The 24001-nt window shown below is 35.6% G+C and overlaps 1 protein-coding gene across 7 annotated transcripts in view; it reads right to left on the bottom strand.

The window, feature by feature from the left end:
• DNM3 (dynamin 3) overlaps positions 1-24001 on the bottom strand; it is a 682754-nt gene that overhangs the window by 325466 nt on the left and 333287 nt on the right. Inside the window, exon 16 of one of the 7 annotated variants that reach the window (XM_020970519.2) lies at positions 21893-22879. The exons of the other annotated variants lie outside the window; for them this stretch is intronic. Within the exon in view, the coding sequence (XP_020826178.1) occupies positions 22757-22879 (123 nt within the window). The 3' untranslated portion in view covers positions 21893-22756. Of the gene's footprint in view, positions 1-21892; positions 22880-24001 lie in introns of those variants that run through there. 7 annotated transcript variants of the gene reach the window in all.

A 24001-nucleotide genomic window follows, 5' to 3' on the forward strand; every position in this document is an offset into this window, starting at 1 on the left:
ATTGGGTAATTCATAAGAAAGACTGGGGTTGAAATGAGTATGATATGACTTTAAAAAGTAATACAATTTAGGAACAGCTAAAAAGAGTAATTATATTCTACAAATGAGGTGTGAGAGCAAGAACCAACACAGAAGAATTAGATAGTGGAGGAGGGCTATTAGTTCTGGACACCTATTTTCATCAGGAATGGGTTCAAGAGGGAACAATACATATATATCTAGAAGAGTATAAAAGTCTTCTCAAGTCAGAAAGAAATACAATGCTAAGGGGATAGGGAGGGGGGAGAGGACAAGAGATGGATCTCTAGAGGGGAATGTGAGGAAATAGGTTAAAGGGAGATATAGAAGGGTGTTGAGATTAATGGGAATGGGAAGATAAGGGAGGGATCCTTGGAGGGGAGGGGGATAGCTTAAGTAATAGGAGGGCAAGATAGCAGGTAGAAGTAGAGGAGTCAGGAAGGATGGGGAATAAGAGATACACACAAAGATCAAGAGTAGAATTTGTTAGGGAAAGTATATGTTTATATATGTATGTGTGTGTGTGTGTATACATAATATATATGATATATTACATATATATATAATATATATATATATTATATATATATAAATATATCCACACTTAACTGCAGTCTTCTGGCAGTGGGGAATGGGGAGAAAGAGGGAAGAAAGAACTTAGTAAAAAGTGTACAGTAGAGAACAAAAGAAAACTTACAAGGAAGCAAAGAAAACATGGGCAGCTCTCAACACAATGCATAGTGTTTATTACATAGGCTTTCTTGAAATGCAAATGTATTGCTATATATTTTAAACCCTCTTTTACTTTCTGCTGTGCACTTAACATTTTTTTCTTTTCTTATTTTGTATTTAAGTTTCAATACTTAAGTTTACAATGTTTACTTTTTCTTTTCTTATTGTGTATTTGTTTTAGTATTTGAGTCTAAAAGAAAAAAAGATTAAAAAAGAAAAAAAGAAATAGTATATTAGAAAAATTATTTGCAGAAGAGATGGCAAAAGGTTAGGACTGAAAGTATAAGTGGAGGCACAAAAACAAAATGTGCAGCCCTTCACAAAGGAATGTAAAGGAAGTATAAAGACGTGTTTAGATTTTTTTAATTCATACCACCTCAGGAAAGTGTAGGCTTTTTTTAAGAATCAAAGAAACTTTTGCATATTGCACTGTTCTTATATAGTATGTTTTGGTGAAACCTGAAATAAGGTATCATTCTACATTCATGAAAGATACAAAGAAACAGAGAGAAAGAAGGAAAGAGAGAGAGAAGGAGGGAGGGAGGGGGAGAGAGAGAGAGAGAGAGAGAGAGAGAGAGAGAGAGAGAGAGAGAGAGAGGGAGAGAGGAAGGAAGGAAGGAAGGAAGGAAGAAAGAAAGAAAGAAAGAAAGAAAGAAAGAAAGAAAGAAAGAAAGAAAGAAAGAAAGAAAGAAAGAAAGAAAGAGTAAGGAAGAAAGGAAGAAAGAGAAAGAGAGAGGGAGGGAGACAGAGAGAGAAAGAAAGAAAGAAGAAAGAAAGAAAAGAAGGAAGGAAGGAAGGAAGGAAGGAAGGAAGGAAGGAAGGAAGGAAGGAAGGAAGGAAAAGAAAGAAAAGAAAAGAAATGAAACCTAAAGTTATATCTTTGTTCTACCCTTCACACAGTAGGAAAAGTTTAATTATGACTTAGATTTCCTTCCAAACGGATTTCTTGGCATTGTTCTTCTGATATGAAATAAAGGAAAAGGTAACATTCAACAGTAACTAAAGGAAATATGAAGTACAGCATCGACTCTAAGGATAACACTAAGGTATTTTTTTTTAAATGTCAGCCAAGGAAGATAAATCATCAAGGTGTAACTTGTCAGTCCTTACCAGACCAAAGAGCAAAAATCAAGAGTTAGATTCCAAGTCCAAATTCCTGCCAAGAAACAGATTTTTTGGTTTCAAACATCCTCCAACCATTAATGGAAATATTTTGTATACCAAAACAGACCAGATTAACTTGACAATGGAGCCACAGTTAGGTAGGAAAGGTCTCAACACTCATGTGAAACTAATTCATCATCAGTAGAATTTATATCCTGTCCTTGAGTTAGTAGGCTTAGGTGCAGAATAAAAAAAAAATTTATAAGGAAAAATTCCATTCTTAGCTATTACATTAATTTTGTGTTTAACTGCAGTACTTATACATTTGTTGTCCAGTCATTTTCAGTCATGTCTGAGTCTTTGTAACCCCCCGTTTGAGGTTTTCTTGGAAAAGAAACTGCAGTGTTTTGCCATTTCTTTCTCCAGTTCATTTTATAGATGAAGAAACTGAGACATACAGGATTAAGTGGTCACACCAGGTCACACAGCTAGTAAGTGTTTGAGATCAGATTTGAACTCAGGAAGACAAGTCTTACTCTAAGCCTGGCAATCTACACCACCTTGCTGCTGGTATAGTATCATAATATACTATAATATCACAAAAACACATTCCCTTAACTTTATGGAAAGGATCTATTAAAAGATCAAGTATTCTTAATATTTTGAGCCAACAAGATCAAGAAAAATTTATATATTTTTAAAAAAATTTTATCTACTACTAACACTTTATAGTTTGCTTTGTATACCTCTAAAATCTTACTCCAAACCCATGTCAACATAAAAGTTTCCTTTGCTAGTGGAGGACAAATTTTGACCAAAGCTACCACAATGAGGCTTAAAGTATGAGCCCGACACAGACTGTCATGTGAGGATCAGCTTGGCAAGTTTGGAGGTCAGCACCAGGAGGAAGATGTTCAGATGATTAAAGAAGAAAATTGGCTGTGACAACTCATGAAGACTTTTTGAAGGCCTGAAGGGGTGGCATTCTGCACTGATGCATAACGGCAACCACAGTTTTAAAAATTACAGGTCTTTTGAAGCATTAATGCATTGCCTGTTCAGAACTGAGAATTATTTCTCCTAAGGTACATGTTGCCTTCATATGGGCAGTTAGGCTAAGACTACGACTATGTGATCCAGTCAGTTTAAGCTATTGGTGTGTTTCACAAATAGATTGGTCAGATTTCCAACTTATCCTTCTAAAATAGAAAGATAGCTATTAAAATAGCTGGACATAAAATAAAGGAAAAAGCTAAATTTTCAAAGGAGGGGAAAGAGAATAAGCATTTGTACAGCATCTATGCCAGGTATTGCACTAGTGCTTTTTTAGAAATATCTCATTTCATTCTCAAAAAAATGCTATGAGGTAGGTGCTGTTATCCTCATTTTATACTGAGGAAAGTGAGGCAATCAGAGGTTAAGTGACTTGCCCAGGGTCACACATCTAGTGTCTGAGGTCAAATTTGAACTCAGTTCCTTCTGACTCTGAGGCTAGCATTGTATCCACTGCACCACCTAGCTTTCCTTCAATTATAGGTGTAAAAAATGGATAATGCTTAATGTACCATCCTTCTCCTTGGAGTATTTGTATTTTAGCAGGAGATAAAGACTTAAAACTAGAGAAATATAAAACGGTGTTATTTACATTATTAGCAGACATGGTAGGGAAGCATATTTTTAAAGTCACAACATTTTTTCTCCAGTGCCATGAAACCATAAAAATTACTGTCTTCTCAGCAGGTTCTTTTTTCCCCTCTCATCCACAGAAATTGAAGGCTCCTTCCCCTACTACACATCAGATGAGTATAGAGTCCCCAGTAAAACACACACATGCACATACACACACATACCCATCTCTCTCTGCATATATACACATATACCCACATATGTACATATGCGTGCATATATGTATATGTGTATGTGTGTGTGTGTGTGTGTGTATATATCTCCCAGTGGCCCATGAAGGCAGGGATCATTGGCACATTCTTTGATCTATGGAAGGAGGAACAGAGGAGGATGTGATATCATACATAATGGCATAAAGAAGCAGACCCCAGGCTGGGTTGGCACCAGGTTCTGAGGGTGGTGATGGGGGGGGGGTGAACAAGAATCTCAGATCTCTCTTCTGCATCCCAGTTTGGAGGGAAGCATTATTAAAGGGCAATGAGCACTTTGTGACGACCTTAAAGTATTCTTAAGAAAAGTCCTGCAGCCAAAATTCTTCCCCTATTTTTGTTTCCTTTTCCGATGACCTCTATATGACCTAACTTTCTTTTCCTAACAAACTCAATCCCTGTCCAACACTGGTTAATATTCTTGGAAAGTTTCTGCTGTGCCCTGGTCTGTATACTAGGACCCAAATTAGAAGCTTCCTGGAACTGATGCTAAAGGTTCACAAAGTCACTTCAGCTTAGGGACATGATAAATTCTGTTCACTTTCTATGGCCGTATTTGATGATCATAAGAATGGGCAAAAGGGTTAAATTAAAACAAGAGCACAGACTAAAATGGAAAGCACTGAGCAGAAAAGAAATAGTATGAGAGCAACAAGCCCTTGGGTCAGGGTCCAGCTCTTGGCAAGAGAGGGACAGAAAAGGGAGGGAAGAGAAGAAAGGACAAATTGTCTCTACTTCACAATTTGTGTTTATCATGAAGGTAAACATATCCACTTGATTTGAGTCTACATATTTGTGGAAGATAAGAAAGGTGCCCTTCCTTTCCTCAATAGACTAAAGGCAGTATGGTCTAGCACAAAAGGCATTTAATTTGAAGCCAGAGAGCTTGGTTTTGTAGGATTTTGTCTCAGCTACTTGCTATCTGTGTGACCTTAGACAGGTCACTTAACTTGTGTGTGTTTCCTTCTCTATAAAATGATAAGTTGGACTACATGATCTCTAAGATTCCTTCTAGTTCTAAAGCTCCATTTCTATAATAATCAGGACTATACCTTGGGTGATTCAGGACTATATGTGGGCATTGAGATTGCTGACATTCTGGTCTGGTATCTAGGGAAAAACTTAAGAAGCTAGCAGACCTAGCAAAAGCTGGTCAAGAAATGCTTTATTTGTTACATACTGCTTTCTTCCTACCAAGTAAATGGGAGGAAACATAGCTCAGTTCTGCTCCTCTCTCTTACTCTGAGCTGGCATGGCAAGAAAAACTCATTTTCACATGTCTGAAGGGCTCCACATCTTTTGCACTTGCATACAAGGAACAAATCAGAAAGATCCAGTATTTTTATGGCAAGAGAACATTTTCCTAAAGGTCAAAATCAACATAACAGAGAAGGGGGTGACTGATCCATTGTCAAGTAGGAAAAGAAGTGCTAAGAGTTCAGTTTTTAATCTCAGAGGTAGCCACGAAAGAGAAGCAAAGCTAGCATGAGAGTCGCAGAGCCTGGCTTCACTGCTTGGCTCTGCAGTGTACAAACTGTGGGACCTCAGGAAATCCAATCCTCTTGTCTACGTCTTCCTCCGTGAAGGATCCTCCAGGTTCTTAATTTAAGAGCCACTGAAAGAGCAACCTCAGAGGCACTAATCATTATGCTGGCAGACTAGAGAGGGTCCCAATACTTCAAAGCAACTACTTTTATTTCTAAAGTTTGGAAAACCAAATATTCTGAGAATATGTCTGTGTGTGTGTGTGTGTGTGTTGTTTATTTTTCTGGATGGTATGGGCACTCTAGGCCATTAGAAAATTACGTATGGCTCTTCATGAGCCCGGGTGACATTTTTGCCCAGAGACATAGAAGAGTTACAGAAATAACTCTGAGGCAGCTTGCCGGTGCAATAGATAGAGTACTGGACCCAGAGTCACAAAGTCCAGCCTCAGACACTTACTAGCTTTGTGACTCTAGGAAAGTCTCTTAACTTCTATTCTCCTTGGTTTCCCCTTTGTAAAATGGGGATGATAGTAGCACCTACATCCCAGGATTCTGGCGTGGATAAAGTGAGATAATATTTGTAAAGCATTTTGTAAACCTTAAAGTGTTATATAAATATTAGCTGAAAAAAGATACGGTTGGAAAATCACTTTTGAGATGACTAATAAGGCAGGCAGCAAAAAAAACTGGGGTTAGGCTTGGTCCACTCAAGTTCCATCAGGGTCTGAGGGACTTAATCTTATTGATATTCTTGCGAGACAACAGTAGATTCTTCTTAAGAACATTTGGGACTGAGAGCAGCCAACTTATAATCCTATATTGAAAAATGAATGTTTATTACAGGCACAATAATGAAATAGTGATTCATTTATTCATTTTGACTTAGGGTAAGAATGCAGGAGTAAGGAGATCTGGCCAACAAGACACTGATGAAACTTTATGAATGTAGGCCATCAAATAAAACAGATGATGCCTCTTTTTTAACATTAGATAATAAAGGGGAAAAAAAGAGCATTCAGATTTTCTAAAGAAAAATAACAAAAGCAAATATATTTGTCCAAAGCCAGCTATTTTCTGTATCCCTGATATTTTCAGCAACTATTTACAAGCATTTGCACCACCCAGCCTTTCACAGTTTACAAACAAAAGAACCATTTTCATCCTCACACTTAAGCTGAGTCTGTTCTATTGAAACATCTAGACTGCAAAACTCTTTTCTATGGGTTCATACATCTGTGGTTACTGCAGCTGAGCCAGAGGAATCTGTTAGTCTCTGCCTAATTTTAAAATTGCCTACACCAATTCTTACCAACAGAAGATTCTCTACAAGCACATGAAACTGTGTGTGGCCTGTTAACACTACAATCTCTGAACCCTTTGAGGTTGTCTCATGTGGAGCTGGTCATGGGTACCTCGAAAGGCTTACCATCTGAAGGGGGGTGTCCCATGCAGAGACGTGCTGTGTGTTTAACGTTTCCATTGAGGAAAAGACAGCTTGGATACTGGAAAAGGAAAAGAAGACTTTCGACCAAGCCACGTCTCTCAGGGCTCCCAGAGACTCCAATTGCTTTGTGGAAACAAGCCAGAGCATTTGCTTGCTCATGAGCAATTCTAATGACTCTCGCAGCCTGGTGGCTGGTGATTCAGACACATACCTGGCTTCTTTCCAGAGTGCTGTTCTCAATCATCCAATTGTCTTGATAATAGAAGAAATGTACACTCCAGTCCTGAGTATAAGCATTCCACCATGACCACTGATCCTTTGTTAAACTATGTGGGACTATCCTCAGTAGTAAAAGACACAGGAAGAAGTACTTGTCCTCAAGAAGGAATTTAAGATTCTCCACCAGTAGTAAGATATCCTTCTTCATTTGTCCACTATAATACTAGAATATCTTTAAGTGAGATGAGAATAAAAGATTATAGAGGCTGAAGCTAAAGAGAAAAACCACTGTCATCCATTCATTTAACAAATATTTATTATATATGATAATAAGCATGGCTGTTACTCAAATGATGTTTTAAGGTTTACAAAGTACTTTATACACATTACCTAATTTTGCCCTCACAACAACCCTATGATGTATGCACTACAGATATAATTTTACAGGCAACAGAAGTGAGTCTCAGATTAAATGGCTCATCTACGGTCATATGGTTAATAAGTATTAGAGGTGAGATTTGAATATGTCTCATTTAACTTAAAGTTCAGTTTCCTTTCCATATTTCACAGTCTTACTGCATAAAGTTGAAATTATTAAAATAAATTCATTTTTATAAAATACATTATTAAATTTGTAATAATAATGATAATGACATTTCTATGACACTTTAATGTTTACAAAGTGATTTCCTCACCACAACTCTGAGCAAATAGTGCAGGTATTCATTACCTTTGATCAAAAGTCAACTTTAATTTTTACCCTGACTTAAACCAGTAGAAGTTGACATACCCAGGTATGGGGCTAGAACTATTCCTTCAGGAATTCAGAGCAGTGGATAGGAGATTTAGAGAGGCTGATTTTGGCTATATGTAAGGAAAATTTTCCTAAAGATTAGAGCTGTATAAAAGTGGTCTGGTATACTTTTTGAGTTAGAGAGCTCCCCATCACTGGAGTCTACAAGAGAAGAACAGATAAGCCACTTTTTGAGAATGTACTAAAGGGGAATGCTCTTCAGGTATGCTTTAGCTAAGCTCTAAGATCTGATAAGTCCATGGTTTTATTCCTGTTTAACAGATGAAGAAATTGAAGCTTAAAGGCACTTGCCCTTTCTGAATCTGGGAGGTGTTTTGCTTTTATTATTTTGTGTGGTTGAGGGAGAGCTACCCTCAGGAAACTTCCCACCGTATCAATGTCCTAGGATTCTCTCCAGACTACCGCACGTTGCAAGCGAAGAATTCTGCAAACTAGTTTGCTAGTTAAGTGTTCAAGGACAGGAACCCAAGTTTCTTCCTGTTAAGTCCAGTTAAGTCTTCTTATCACTACACCGTGCTTCCTCTGAACTGAGCATCAGGGAAAATATAAAATTCATGAGGTAAAAGGGGCATAATTATGACAGTTAACATTAAATGGATTAGTGCACATTATTTTTTCTTTAAATTTATATGGTGCTATTAGCTAAAAATACAATAATTACTGAAGTATCAGGAATTAGGCACTATAGTATGTCCTAGAAAATGTCACTAGTCATGCCTCACTGTGCTAATATAAGATATTAATTCAGATCAAGTCAAACAGACCTACTATGAAGGGCCACAAAGACAAGAAAAAACTGTCCTTGACTGGATGAAGCCCATTCTCTTGGCATGTATTAAGAAATGAGGGGAATTTCCACTTCTAGGAGCCAAGATGGCCCAGTAAAAAGTAAGGCACTTTTAACCTCCCTTGTTAATCTCTGAAAGCCCAGAAAATATCACCCCACAAAAAACCCTGGAACAGCTGAACCAGCAGAAAGGGCAGCAGTCCAGTAGCCCAGGTAGCTTGAGGGATTAACGGGAAAGACCCCTCTTGCCCTGGGGGAAGGGGAGCATACAGAACAGGAGGTGTTCCAACAAGCTAGTGGAAAGCCCCACCTCAGCATACCAGGAAGAGATCCTGAAACCCAGGTGGTAGAGCAGGCAAACACAACACCAGGACCCCTGAATGCCTTAGTAAGGGCAGGGGAACCAGTGGAAACTAGCTCAAAAAACCACCACGTACTCCAGTGTTCTGGCAGCCAAGTCTCCCAGTGCCTCAGCAAAACTCTGGGAAGTGCTCCAAGGGTTTCCCTGATGGGATAAGAACTCACTATTTGACAAAAACTGCTGGGAAAACTGGAAAAGAATATGGCAGAAACTAGGCATAGACCAAAATCTCACACCATATACCAAAATAAAGTCAAAATGGGTTCATGATTTAGATATAAAGGCTGATACTACAAGCAAACTGGGAGAGCAAGGAATAGTTCACCTATCAGATTTATGGAGAACAGAAGAATTCATGACCAAACAGAAGATAGAGAACATTACAAAATGCAAAATGAATAATTTTGATTACATTAAATTAAAAAGTTTTTGCAAACAAAGCCAATGCAACCAAGATTAGAAGGAAAGTAGAAAACTGGGAAAAAATGTTTACAACCAGTGTCTCTAATAAGGGCCTCTTTTCTAAAATATACAGAGAATTAAGTCAAATTTATGTGAATACAAGTCATTCCCCAATTCATAAATGGTCAAAGGGTATGAACAGGCAGTATGGTCATATGAAAAAATGCTCTAAATCACTATTGATTAGAGAAATGCAAATCAAAACAACTCTGAGGTACCACCTCACACCTATCAGATTGGCCAACATGACAAAATAGGAAAATGATAAATGTTGGAGAAGATGTGGGAAAATTGGAACACTAATGCATTGTTGGTGGAATTGTAAAATGATCCAACCATTTTGGAGGGCAATTTGGAACGATGCCCAACGGGCTATAAAAATGTTCATATCCTTTGACCCAGCAATAGCACTTCTAGGGCTGTATCCCAAAGAGATCATAAAAATGGGAAAAAGGACCCATATGTACAAAAATATTTATAGCAGCTCTTTTTGTGGTGGCAAAGAATTGGAAATTAAGGGAATGCTTATCAATTTGGGAATGGCTAAACAAATTGTGGTATATAAATGTAATGGAATACTATCATGCTATAAGAAGTGATGAGCAGGCAGACTTCAGAAAAACTTGGAAAGACTTGTATGAACTGATGCTGACTGAAGTGAGTAGAACCAGGAGAACATTGCACACAGCAACAGCCACATTATTCGATGACTAGCTTTGATAGACTTATCCCTTCTCAGCAATGCAAGGATCTAAGACATCTCCAAAGGTCTCATGATAGAAAATGCTATCCACATCCAAAGAAAGAACTGTGGAGTTTAAATGGAGATTGAAACATACTAGTTGCTATTTTTTTCTTCTGTTTTGTTTTGTTTTATTTTCTCTTTCTCGTGGTTCCTCCTATTGGTTCTAATTCTTCCTTACAATATCATTAATGTGAAAATACGTATAATAGGAATGTATATACATAGCCTACATCAGATTGTGCACCGTCTTGAGGAGGGAGGCAGGGAAGGAGAGGGAGAAAAAATTTAAAACTCAAATGCTTATGGAAGTGATCATTGATAAATTAAGAAAAGAAATGAATAAACACAGAACTCCTTTACTTTCCTTTCTCTTAGACAAGAAATGATGCCAATTTTAGCCAAAAGGCACTAGATTCCTGAACTATGGCTAGACTTAAATATATTGTTGAAGATTCTGATTTCAGTAGTCTCATCTGTGGTAAGGCTGCGGTCCTGTTTTTCTAGCATAATCAGGAAAGTCCAGATACAAAGTTTCTAACAACCAATTCAAGAAACACCAGATTTCCTTGGGACAGAATTGGCTTTCCATCTTAAGTTTGAAAAATAGTAAAATCTCAATCCTTTGACATTCATCCAGACCCCAAAAATTCAATTTGTAGATGATCCAGCCCATTGTTTCTCATTTCCCACCTTTTCACTCCCATTTTTGGCCCTTTAAGTATTCTCGAGGCCAAAGGCAGGGAATGTATAGGAAACAAATCATTCAGTTCTATTTTGTTAGCAGTTCTAATAACAGGAGAAGAATTAAAATTATAGGCTAAAATAGAATTTGGATATTATCTGAATTTCATGTACACAGGCTATCCCTGACACTTACTAAACTATAATAGAGGTGATAGAAAATCTTTATTGAATCTCACAATTTTAATAAATGTGGATCTAAAAGCATCTACAATGAAAAGCGATGATTTTAACTACTGGCATATTCATATTATAACCACAGTAAGATCTGAAAGGTTATGGAAAGTTTTGTGGTCTTGGTAGTGTATATATCATGTTTAAATATAAAATTTTTGTGTGGAGGCAGAAGAGAGAGAAGAGGAAATACATGAGTAGATGTAGGTTTATGTAGGTTTTTGATTCAAAATGTAATGACATATTTGAAAGGATTTTGGTTATAACCGATCCCAGTATTCAAGAAATAATTTATTGAGTGATTCATATGTGCAATAAAATGTATAGAGGATACAAAAGAGAATAGCAAAGAAGTCTTGCTTGCACTCAAGGAGCTCACTACCCAGTTGAGACACAACAATGGCACAATGGAAAAAGTGTTGGCTTTACAGTCAGGGAGCTAGGTTTTAATCCCAGGCTTTGCCACTTACTATCTGCCTAACCTTGAGGAAGTTACTTATCCTTTCTGGGCTTCCATTTCCTCATCTCTAAAATGAGGGGATCAGACTAGAAATCTTCTAAGCCTCCAGCCCTAAATCTCTGATCCCATAATTCTAGTTGGGAAGATAAGACATATACACTTAAATACTTTAATGGATCTGCAGTCTAATGGATGTGGGTACTCTCTCCAGTAATACAAATCATAACCCAGTCATGCTTTTTCAATTCCCTGCGATTCTTTATAATGACATAAGTCTTCTATAGGATTTTCATCCAATATAATAGGGGCTGTTGCATAGATCACTTGATCACTTATGTACCAACAGAGTATAGGCTATTCATTGGTTGTCCTTTGCTCATGCTACATGATCTGCCTACCTCCTTTACTAATGATAAATTTAAATGACAATATATTTTATGCCACTTGTTCTGCATATTTTTTCATTGGCAACATGGAGTCACCTAGAGAGAATCCTGGAAGACGATGGGAGTGAGAGGTTTGCTGGGGGTAACTCTCTCTCAAACAAACAAAACAAATAAAAAAGCTCCCAAAATGAGAAAATTCCAAAAAAAAGGAAAGGTAAAACAGCCTATCATTAAGATAATTCTTATAGAAAAAAATCATTGAGGACAATCTCACCAGTCAGTCATTCCAGGTGCTTCTAGCACTTATTGCCTTCCCTGTATGCACAGCACAGAAATCATCCCAAGAGGCTGTAGGATCCTTCTGACTACTGCAGTTGCAAGCATCCATCTTTCAGAGTTAACCCCTTTATAATTTCCTAGGGCCACAATTATATACTATTATATGTTCCAGAGCATATTGTTAACCAAGTAGCTGCATTTCAAGGGAACTCCCTCTCCCAGGGAGAGTTGAGACCTATGAACCACATGTACACATGGTTTTGAGAGAAAGGAAAGGGAATATTTATGGAAGAGTATGAAGTTTGGGTTTCAGGAAAGTGGAGAAGGAAAAAGAATAGAACTATAGTCAAGAACATAGAGGAAGGAGACCAGGGATGTACTTCCAATTACTATTAATTATAATATAGAGGGAATTGGAGTCAGCGGGAATTAGAGAAGGGTAGAGAAAATAAATCCAAAACTTATCAGAGCATCTCTTTTAGTAGTATCTAAAGGCTCCTCCTCTAACAACTTCAACATCAGTCCCCAAGAGCCAGCATAGGAACTGAAGAAATCCAGTTGCAGAAATGACATTAGAACCCAAATAAGTGGGACTGGTAAAGGTAGAGTTTAGCATCTAATACAGTGATCAATCAAAATTTCCCTGCAACAGTATCTTAACTAGTTTCCTCTGAAGGAAATAGGGCTTATCCAACCCTGGGGATTTGAGAGAACAGAGAATAGGCAGCAAGGGCAGGGAAGTGGCACATTTTGATTTGATAATAATCAAATAATTTTCAACAAGGATTTCACGGGAAAAATCAGCTGAGTGATTAAGATAGACAAAAGCTGAAGAGAAATGTGCAAGTATTTAAAGAAAAGATTTAATTCAGTGGGCAAGATTTTCACACTAAAGAAAAATGAACCACAGCTTTCCTAAAGTCGCTGAACACACCTAAAAAATTGTGCAAGCCTCCTAAAAAACCAAGAATCTCCAAAATAATTCAGAAGAGAAATCCCAGAAATAAATGAAAACATAAAAGAATTAAGGATAAAAATAGAGCTCTTAAGCAAGAAATTATTAAGTCTAACCAGAGATTAGAGAATTTAAAACAAAAGGCAAATATGTCTCATATTAGTAGATTCTCAAAAAAAAGAAATACAATTTTCTTTTTCTGAGACTGAGCTATGTATATTCTATATTCTTGTTCTATTCATCTGGACATTTAATATTGTTGAATATATTCAAACATTTCATTTCAGTTGCTTGTTTTACTGACATATAGTTGGATAAACTTCTCTTTAAAACTATCTTCATTTTTTAAATTCGTTTTTTTCAAATTTTTAAAATACCAGTTGTTTTGGTTTTCTTCTTTAAAAAAAATAATCAAATTACATAATGTTTTAATTTTTTTCAAAAATAATCCACTACTAGTTAAATTCATTAAGTTAGTGTTTGGGGTTGGATGTTGGGTTTTTTTGTTTTGTTTCATTTTGCTTTGCTTTCAGTTTCTCTACTTTGATTTTAAAAATTTAATCTTTTCTTTAACTACTATTTTTGAACATAATTTTATTGAACTTTTACTAATAAGAAATGCCCTTGATATTTCTGCTTTTCTGCATTTGTCTTTGAGATTTTTATAACCTAACATATGGTCAGTTTTTATAAAGGTTTCACACTATCAAGTAATATGTACAGTCCTCTCTATTCCCTTTCAGTAATCACTATCATCCCATTATTTTCATTCATTTTATGTATGTGTTTTTAAAATATTTCCTATATGGATGTCCTATACATTCATCTAAATGTTTTGTTTTTATTAAAATTATTTAACACCATTCCATTAAGAAATATTAATTTCTTTGGCTTTCTTTTCATTAACTCTATGTGTGTATCTCCATGATAGTAATCCCTCTACTTTTCTCCTGATTTTTTTTGCATTATATCTTTTATTCCTTATGTTCTACAGCCCAATGATATTAGCTTTGCCTTTCTCTGTTACACAGATCATTTGCGAGGTTTTTTTAAAGAAAGTAAAACCAACACCAATACTTCCCCACCCCAAATTCATGTTCTTGTATGACCCTAGCCATCTAAAAGTAATATTTTATTTCTTAATATTACTCTCCTGTATCCTTTCTTTACTTTCTGTTATTACATTTTGAAAGTATTTGACTTTCTGCTAATTGGTTAGTTTTCGTGTTGCATGCCTCAATTTCTTCTAGATTCTTTTGTAGGAATTAGCTGGAATTAAATGGATTTACGAGCAAAAACAGGGGTCCTACCAAATTCCATGATATAAATATGGTCTTGATACCAAAAACCAAGGAGGGTCTAAGGAGAAAGCTATAGACAGATAAATATCTTTAATAAATACTCACAAAATTTTAAATAATATATTAACAAAGAGTCTACAGTAATATGTCAAAAAGACTATACACTATGACTGTGATGGGTTTATATCTGCAAATGCAGAGTTAGGTCAATACCTGTTAAAATCTAAAGATAATAGATCATATTAATAACAGTATTAACAAAAAGCACCAATAGATAATAAAAAGCTTTTGACAAAATATGAAATCTGTTTCTGATTAAAAACACTAGAAAACATAAGAATAAATAGACCTCTCCATAAAATACTAAATAATATATACCTAAAACCAACAGTTAGTAGTATATGTAATGGGTACAGACAAGAAGCCTTTTGATTAACATGAAGGGGAACATAAGTATCACTACTACAATTTAACACAATTCCAGAAATGCCAGTTATATAAATTAGAAAAGAAAAAGTAATTGAAAGAATAAGCATAAACAAAGAGGAAACAAAAATAATCTCTTTTTGCAAATATCTGAAACCTAGAGTCAAGTAAAAATTAAATGAATTAATTGGTAACTTTGGCAAAGTCACAGATATAAAATAAATTCACATAAATCAGTATATTTTAAACAAAACTTAGCAGGAAGATAAAGAAAAGGAAATTCAAATTCAAAGATGTCTCAACACAAATATACAATCACCATAATCAATCATATAAATAATAAAGATTTTAAAAGTGCATGAATATTTCAATAGATACAGAAGAAGGGATTGATAAAATATAGTATTCATGCAGAAACAAAAACAAAAACCCTAAACATGAAAGGCACAGAAGGGCTTTTTGTTAATATGATCAAAAGACTTCATTTAAAACAAAGATTCTTTGACAAGCAGGATAATTTCAGAATGACAAGCAGGACAGTTTCAGAAAAATCTGGAAAGACTTGCATGAACTGATGCATAATGAAGTCAACAGAACCAGGAGAATGTTGTATACGGTAACAGCAATATTGTTCAGTGAAGAACTGTGAATGACAGCTATCTCAACATGCAACGATCCAAGACAATCCCAAAGGACTAATGATGAAGCATACTATCTGCCTCCAGAGAAAGAAATGATATTGATTGAGTACAAACTTGAAACCTGCCATTTTTCACTTTCTTTCTTTTTTATTTTATTTGAGTCTTCTTGTACAAAATTACTAATGTGGAAATGTTTTATATAATTGCACACTTATAATCTATATCTGATTGCTTACTGTCTCAGGAAAGGAGAGGAAAGAGGGAGGAATAGAATTTGGAACTCAAAACTTAAAAATGATTAAAAATTTTTTTAAAAAACCCTAAGACTCTTCATTGCTTTAAAAGATTAAACACTGAATAGGGATTCTTTATCTGTGGTCCATGAACTTTAATAGATATTTGCATTTCTATATAATTGGCTTGTAATCCTAAGTATTTTATTTTATGCTTTTAAAAACATTATTCTAAGAAAGAGTTCATAGATTTCACAAGACTACCAAAGGGATCCATAATGCAAAAAAAAAAATTAAGAATTTCTTTGCCTGAAACCTTTTCAGTGTGATCAAGAGTAAAGCAATATACTCCCTTTCCTGAATATCATTTGGCATAGTTTTGAAAGTGCTAGTTATTGTAATAAGACAAGAGAATAAAATCAAAGAAACAAAAAGTTGGTAATGAGGAGACAAAACTAAACTTAAGATGGAGTGCTAATGCACCTAGAAAATCCTAGTTATAGAAACTAATGGAGATAATGACCAAAAAATTAATAAGATAAATAAATCTACAAAAATCATTAGCATTTCAGTGCAATATTAAACAAAATCAAGAAGAAACAATAAGAACTTCATAATAACTAAATATTGCACAAATTGCTAAGGTACATGAAATATTTAAATTGCCATGAAAACTACTTAGAAACAAAAAATGGAGATAATCATTGTTCATAGTCGGCCATCAATATAATAAAAATTGATTTATTACTTAAATTTAGTGCTATGCCAATTTAATCACTATGGAAAATTTTTGTAACTAGATATGATAATAACAAATTTCATTTGGAAGAACCAAAAGTCCAGAATCTTATGGGAAATAATGAGAAAAAAGTATAGATGAAGGGGGATGGTGTCACCAGACCTCACACTATATTAGTAAACAGTAATAATATAGAATTGTATTGTTCCAATTAAAAAACAGATAAATAGAACAGTGGAACATACCAAATCAGCAAGAAACAAAATCATTCTAAACAGGAGTTCAGTATTTGATTATATTATCCTCAAAATACTTATACTATGGAGACAAAAGTGGGATTCTTAGGATCATAGATTTAGAGTGAAAAATTATTTCAGTGGTTATACAGCGGTTATATTTTCACTTCCTACATAAGGATATTGAGGCCTAAAGAGTTTAAGTGACTTGTCCAAGATTAAGTCCAGATTCTTTGAATCTAAATCCAGTGTTCATTCTTTATCCACTTGGTCTTCCCTGGGTGAATAGTTAGACCAATTACGTACATCATTTACAAGGCTCAACAATATTCTGAAGCTTAGTAGTTATCTAAAGTCCTTATCATCCATAGGGATCTTCTATTTTGACTATGTCTGACATTGTGATTCAGCAAATCAGTCAAAAAATATTTTTAACTACCTACTATGCACCAGGTGCTGTGTTAGAATATATATAATAGCAAGACTCTGACAAAATACACACACATGATACATACATATGAATCTTTCACTATACATTTTTATACATATATATTCTTTTTTGATGCCTTCCTTGACATAATCAGAGGTTCATAGTATAAAATTTTGTTTGTTGTTTTATTCTTCACATAATCTTCTGAATTTAACAAATACATACGAGATGCTGAGTTGAAGGAGAGTCTCTAAGGTTGCATTCTGCTCTACCAATTAAAAAATTCAATAAACAATAAGCACAGTGGAGTCTTGTAGTCTGTATTTATTTTAGTCAACTGTGTGGCTGTAAAGAGGCGGTCTATTGGAGGAATTTTTTGGTCCTGTTCTTACCAGGGTAGAAACTTCTACTGATTCAGTTTGACATAGTAACTAGCATACAACATTTAGTCAGAGATTCTTTGACTTATCACTCTTACTCATCCTATATACCTAATTAGTTGCCAAATCATATTGTTTCTGCCCCCACAATATCTCTCATATCAATTCCCTTCTACTCTCACAGCTGTAACCCCAGTTCAGACTCTCACCACCTCTTGTGTGGGCTATTACAATAGACTGCTAATTAAGCTCCTTGTTTCAAGTCTTTGTCCTTTCCAATCTATCCTTTACAGAATTCTCAAAATGATTTTCTTGACTGCAAGTCTGACTCTGTCACTTCCCTGCTCTGTAAACTCCAATGGCTACCTACTAACACTAGAATAAAATATAATTTTAGCTTTAACTCATCCTTTTAAAAAATTTATATTTCAGTGTAAGTTTTACAAAGTACATAATTATTAGTATAGTAGCACTATATGAAAATAATGCATAAATAAGGAAATATACTGAAATTGGGATTTTTTTTTGTTAGCACTTTTTTTTTTATTGTTAGCACTGTGTGATCAAAAAAATTTGGAGCCAACTAACATGGAAAAGACAGACACTAAGTATTTCTGGGCAAAAGTGTAAAAGAAACCGCATTTTAGGTACATTAATCTGCCCGGAAGAATGAAAGTAAGAAGTAAAGAGTAGACATATAGAGAACAATTAGCAGTCTACTGCAAATGTCAATATATATTCACGAGTTCAGTAAGACTTGGTCTATGGAACAGAATGTAAACTTATGCAAGTGCTATGACTTACTCCTTGGTATAAAACAAAATCTCGATATAAATACTAATTTACTATGGATTCATCTTTAATAAACAGGTGAAAATACTATTAAAAATAACCACCAGAAAAGCCCTCACTTTTTATAGGTGAAGAAATTCAGTCCCAAAGAATGGTTAAGTGATTTTCCCAGGGTCACATAGGAAGTAAGTTTGTTGAATTGAATTAAATTGATCCTCACTTGAATTGTTAGCTCAGGTTCTGTCTTTTATCAAAAATTATATTGTATCAGCATGTTCACTATAATAGGAAATTTGGGGTACTGTAATTTAAAAATAAGTAGCTTCCAACTGGCAGCTTTATTTATCTGGAAAAAATGTCAGTAAATAAATCTTTTACACTTAGTGTTTCCTTAATTATCCAGGATGCCACAAAATTGACCTACTTATTTTAATAGAAGGTAGCAAGATATTTTCTTACTTGACAGAAAAGCTTAAAAACTTTCCAGTGTTCTCTCTATATATTCTCATTCCACATTCTGATTCTTCTATTCCAACGAGCTCACTTGGAGCTATGGAGACAGTGAAAAGAGGTCTCTTCATCTATATTCTGAATGTAGGTAGGGATCCATTAAAGTAGTCTCTTTGGTGATATCTGATTTTTTTTCAATTATCCAATAGAATTTGCAATGAATTTCAAATAAGAAAAAGAATAGTGTTATACTGAGAACTACTCAAGAGTGCTATTCTACTATCTGTTTATATTATTAATTTATATTTATAATTTATATAATTAATAATTTTGACCAAGGACTGGGGAAAATAATGATGATGATTTGGCAAAAGGGATGGTAACTTGGTTTCTGATGATTGTACTGCTTTACCTGCAATTCAGCCTCCAGTGATCACTTTTTTCCTCTCCCTAGGAGGCTGCGAAAGCAAGCATTTGAAACAGGCACAAAGTTATGTGAGAAGATTGAGAAGGATGAGATCTCTACCCTGTCCCACAGGTATGAATCTCTACTTTTCTTTACTTTGAAAATGGCTTCTTGTCAGTCATTTTGGCAGAGAATGGCAGCATGGGATTTTGAACTAGGGCTGTCTGCCATATAGGGTAGTTGCATCAGCCTTTAAAAACTGAGCTCTTGGGGTTCTAGTGGCAACAGTCTGTGTTTCCAATTTCAGCAACTCAGAATCAATGTGAATGGCAAGACCTGATTTATGGCTAGAAGCTAACAGCTTTTTAAACAGTCTCATCAGCCATTTAGCCAGACAGAGGTAGGATTTTTCCTCACACCACTCTCCTCTTAATTTCACTATTGTTATCTAGGATCTGAACCATGAATATCAGACACCATCACCTTACTTGCCCCCTACTGTCTTGAGTCCTACTCATGAAGAGGAGTCAGTGTAGGGAGAGTGCTTTAGGACTATTCTTCTGGAACTTTGAAATAAAATGCTGAGAAAGCCAAAAAAAGGCAGGGGGAGGTTGGAAGACCTTTGGACAGAAGTTCCTCACGTAGGGAATTCTTGACAATTTTCCTTGAATCTTTTGCTATGTGTAATAAACCACATGGTTGTAGTGCACTAAGCAGCTGTATCCTGTGAGTGTGTATTTGTAGAGTTGGAGAGGGGTGTTGCTTAAGAAGGTAAATTCCTAACAAAGGATGAATGATGCAATAGCGTTTTCCTGATTATTGAATAATTCTCAACCATATTCATCACTTCCAGTCTATGGTCAGAATACAAACAGTATAGATTCTAATTCCCCTATACCTGTTTTCTAAGAAGCACACAGAGCCATTGGGTTTGGTAGGGTAGGAGACTAGTAATACATGTGCACCAGAGACTGATGAAATAATTTGGGGAGGATTTGTGTTCAGTGCCCCCTGGTGGCCAAAAGAAATTACACTCTTGCTGGATAATTTAATAAAGTGGCATCCTGCCTTCCTTTTGTCTTTGGGAAGGCACCTCATAAGCTGATGTGGGCTGCTATTGTTGCTGCAGCACTCTAGTTATTATATTAGTCACCCATTAAACAAATGCATGACATAACTTATGTTACATTTATTTATGCTTTTGTATAATTTTCATTTTACATAAAGGTTTTATCTTAGGATACACTAGTGTTAATTTTAAGAGATCATAACAGATGTCCTAATATTTGAAAAACTACAACTTTTCTTTCATTATAAATATTCACATCTTGACTTAAAAGATACCTATACAAACATGAAATGCCCAAGGGAATAGATTAACATTGACAACTAATTAAGATATACAAATACACAAGAATTTTTGTTAGAGATGAAAAAGTCGTCAATAAGTATTTATTCATTTTGATATCTCAGATACACATATTCAAAGCAAATGATGTATAGTTACTATTTAAGTACCAGAGTGAAAAAGTTTTTTAATGACATCTTTATACTCCTGAAGAGATAATTCTATAATTATACTACTAAAGAAATTATTACTATACAAAAAAGGGCCAATTGATAGATTTGCTTTTTCTCTTAATGCGGTGGCTATCAGAAGTGTGTGATCCATGGACTCCTAAGGCTTCCAAGATGCTTTAAGGGGTTTATGAAGTCGAAATATAATAATATGAAAATATTTTCCTATTAAAATTCTCTCTTTTTCCAACTACATATCAGTTTGAGGAATGATTTTCTTCATATACTTCAACCAAAACACTATCTCACAACAGATTAAATGCAGAAGCCAATACAAGAATCCAACTGTCTTCTATTAAGCCAAACATTAAAGAGGTTTGCAAAAATATATAAAATAATGCTACTCTTCTATTTTTTGTTTTGAAAAATATTTATCATAAAACATCATGTCTACATATAATTGGTTTACTAATTTTAAATGAGTTAATAAATATATCATTTTTAAATTGCCAGTTTTAATTTTTAATAGAGCAAATATTGATTAACATAGCTCAAACAAAAGCTCTTGGGGAGGGGGTGGTCCTCAAAAATTTTTAAGGGAGCAAAGGGGTCCTGAGGACAAAAAGGTTGAGAAGCTGCCATAATAAAATCTATTACATAGGAAGTTGCCAATATTGTGTATATATTTCACAGAAATTCTTGGGAAACACAGTGAAATAATAGAAATGCTACATAATAACTAATATTTATATAGAGCTTGCTATGTTCCATATGCTGAGCTAAATACTTTGTATTTCTCACAACAACCCTGGAAGGTAGGTGCTATTATTATTATCTCCATTTTACATATGAGGAAAGTGAGGTAAACAGAAGTTAGGTGACTTACCCAGGGTCGCACAGCTAATGCCTGAGGCCACATTTGAACTGAAGTCTTCCTAGCTCTAGATTTTGTACTTGCTGCAACACCTAGTTGCCTCTATAAAAAGTTTTCTAATTGAGTCTTGTATCGTGGCCCTTTATAGAAATGATGCGTAAAAAGAGAACTAAACATAGACTACACACAAGTAAATTGAAGGGAGCGGCACTATGAAGGGGGGATAAGAAAAGGTTGAAGAGATGGCAGATACTTGTTCAGCTAGGAATTACCTGAGATAGAGGAGAGGAAGAAGAGCATTACAGGAAAGATGAACATTTTATACAAAGATATAAAGGCAAGGAATGAATGCTGAATGAATGAATAAATGAACGCATGAACAAATGAATGAATGCAAGCAAAACATTTGTTAAGTGTTTATTTACCATGTTCAAAACACTGTGCTGAGTACTGAGGATACAAAGAGAAAAGCAAGACAGTCCCTACCCTCAAAGAGCTCACATTCTAATAGGATGAAATAAAACATAAAAGAGGTTTTAGCTACAGTCAGATGGAAAGGCTCCAAAGGTCCTTAGTGTATAGGAAACAAATAGTGATGAATCTTCTTAAATGTCATTTCCAATGATAAAACCATATCAGTTTCTGATGTGATGTTGAAATATTTAGAGTGCTAGGAACTTTTGTGGCAAGAACTTCTTTATTAGGTTGTCACTATCAATGTACTTCATCTGCAGAGAAAATTGCAGTCCTACATCTATGCATGGGTTGCTTCCCTATGGAAAGCCAAGATAAGAACAGGACATCTGTGGAAGCCAGGAGAGAAGTGGGGCAGAAGTTCTAGGGGTGTCTTGCCTCTCAGATCTTTGGGGATTACCTGCCCACTGGGGGCAGTTGGTCAGTGGCTTAGTTTGGCGGTGGTGGTAGTGGGTTTTTTCTTCTCAATTATGGCTACAAGGACGAAGCTGAAGGCTGGGCCTGTTGTCAAGGGTGGGGGTAAGAGGAAGGCACAATGCTATTCCTTGGGTCCTTGGGCTTACCATTCTGAGTTATCTCCACCAAGGGTATACAGTGATAAAATAATCAGACCCACCCGGCACATGCCACTTTCTGTCTCTCCCTCAGAGCCAAGCTAGAAGCCTAATGTTGGGGACACTGAAGTTCCCAGGGTTATTTGGATTATCTAGCTATCAGTGGCAACTGATAACACGTTAGTGACGGTAGTGGTGGGGATGCTGGGGGTCGTTCCCCTTGATAATGGCCAGAAGGGTTAAGCTGAAAGCAGGATCTGTGTGTGGAGCTGCTGCTGTTCCAGGGCTCTTGGGCCTCTCTGCCCATTGATGGTAGTTGACATAGTGATAATGGTGCTGGGAATGGTTGGGCCACAGGAATCCTGAAAGAGACAAGCCAGGGTGGATTGAAGGTATGGGTACAAAACAGTCAGTGTTAACTGGAGAAGTTAGGAGAGAGTGATTTCAGAGGGAAACCCTTGGTGGGAGCCCACAGTAGGAGTGATTGCAATAGCCCTGGAAACTAGCAGGGAGGAACAGGGGCTATGGAGTGGGGGAGGAGAGAAGGAAGACCTTAGGCTGAGCTTAACACAGGGGGAAGGCTGGAGCCCCTGATGGCAAAAAAGAGAACCTCAGGAAAACACAGCACTGGAATAGTCCTGAAGTCTCTTGAAAGAGTCTCGGACCCCACCCTCAGGAACATGCAGGACCAAACTGCTCCAAGTACAGGACCCTCAACCTAGACATTGAGTTTTCTGAGATGTGCAAACCAAGAAAATCACCAAATACAAAAGACAAGCAAGGAAAAAATGACACTTCAGAATTATTAGTGGAAAATCTCACAGAAGAAATGAGTGTCTTGAAAATTAGAATGAACTAACAGCTCAACAAGAAATATTACAATAAAATCACAAAATTTAAAAATAAACAATAAAATGTAAGAAATATAATATCAAAAAACAATCGAGTAGTAAAAGAGAGATGCTTTAACAGACTAATAGAAAATCATGATCATATTTTTCAAAGCTTGCATATCACACTTCAAGATATTATAAATTATAACTGTCAAGAATTCTTAGAACCAGAGAGCAAAATAAAAATATGACTAATCTCCTCAGGAAAGAAACCCCAAAAGGAAAATTCCCAGAAATGTCATAACAAAATCTAGAGCTTTCTACAGGTAGCCAACAAGATAAAACTTCAAAGAATAATGAGCTACTGTAAGGATCACATGAGATTATAAGGATCACATGAGGTTATAAGGATCTGAGAAAATATCTAGTCCTCCATCTTAACCAGTCATGTGAACAAGCAGTTTTCAAAGGAAGAAATCAAAGCTATTAATGACCTTATAAATATGCTTCCAATTACTAATAATTAGAAAAATTCAAATTAAAACAACTCTGAATTTCTACCTTCCATCCACCAAATTGGCAAAGATGACAAAAGGGGAAAATATCAAATTTTGGCGAGGCTGCAGGAAAACAGGCAACTGATAACGCTTG

Source organism: Phascolarctos cinereus, unplaced genomic scaffold (genome assembly GCF_003287225.1).
Source record: "Phascolarctos cinereus isolate Bilbo 61053 unplaced genomic scaffold, phaCin_HiC Scaffold_5;HRSCAF=322, whole genome shotgun sequence".
Classification (NCBI taxonomy): domain Eukaryota; kingdom Metazoa; phylum Chordata; class Mammalia; order Diprotodontia; family Phascolarctidae; genus Phascolarctos; species Phascolarctos cinereus.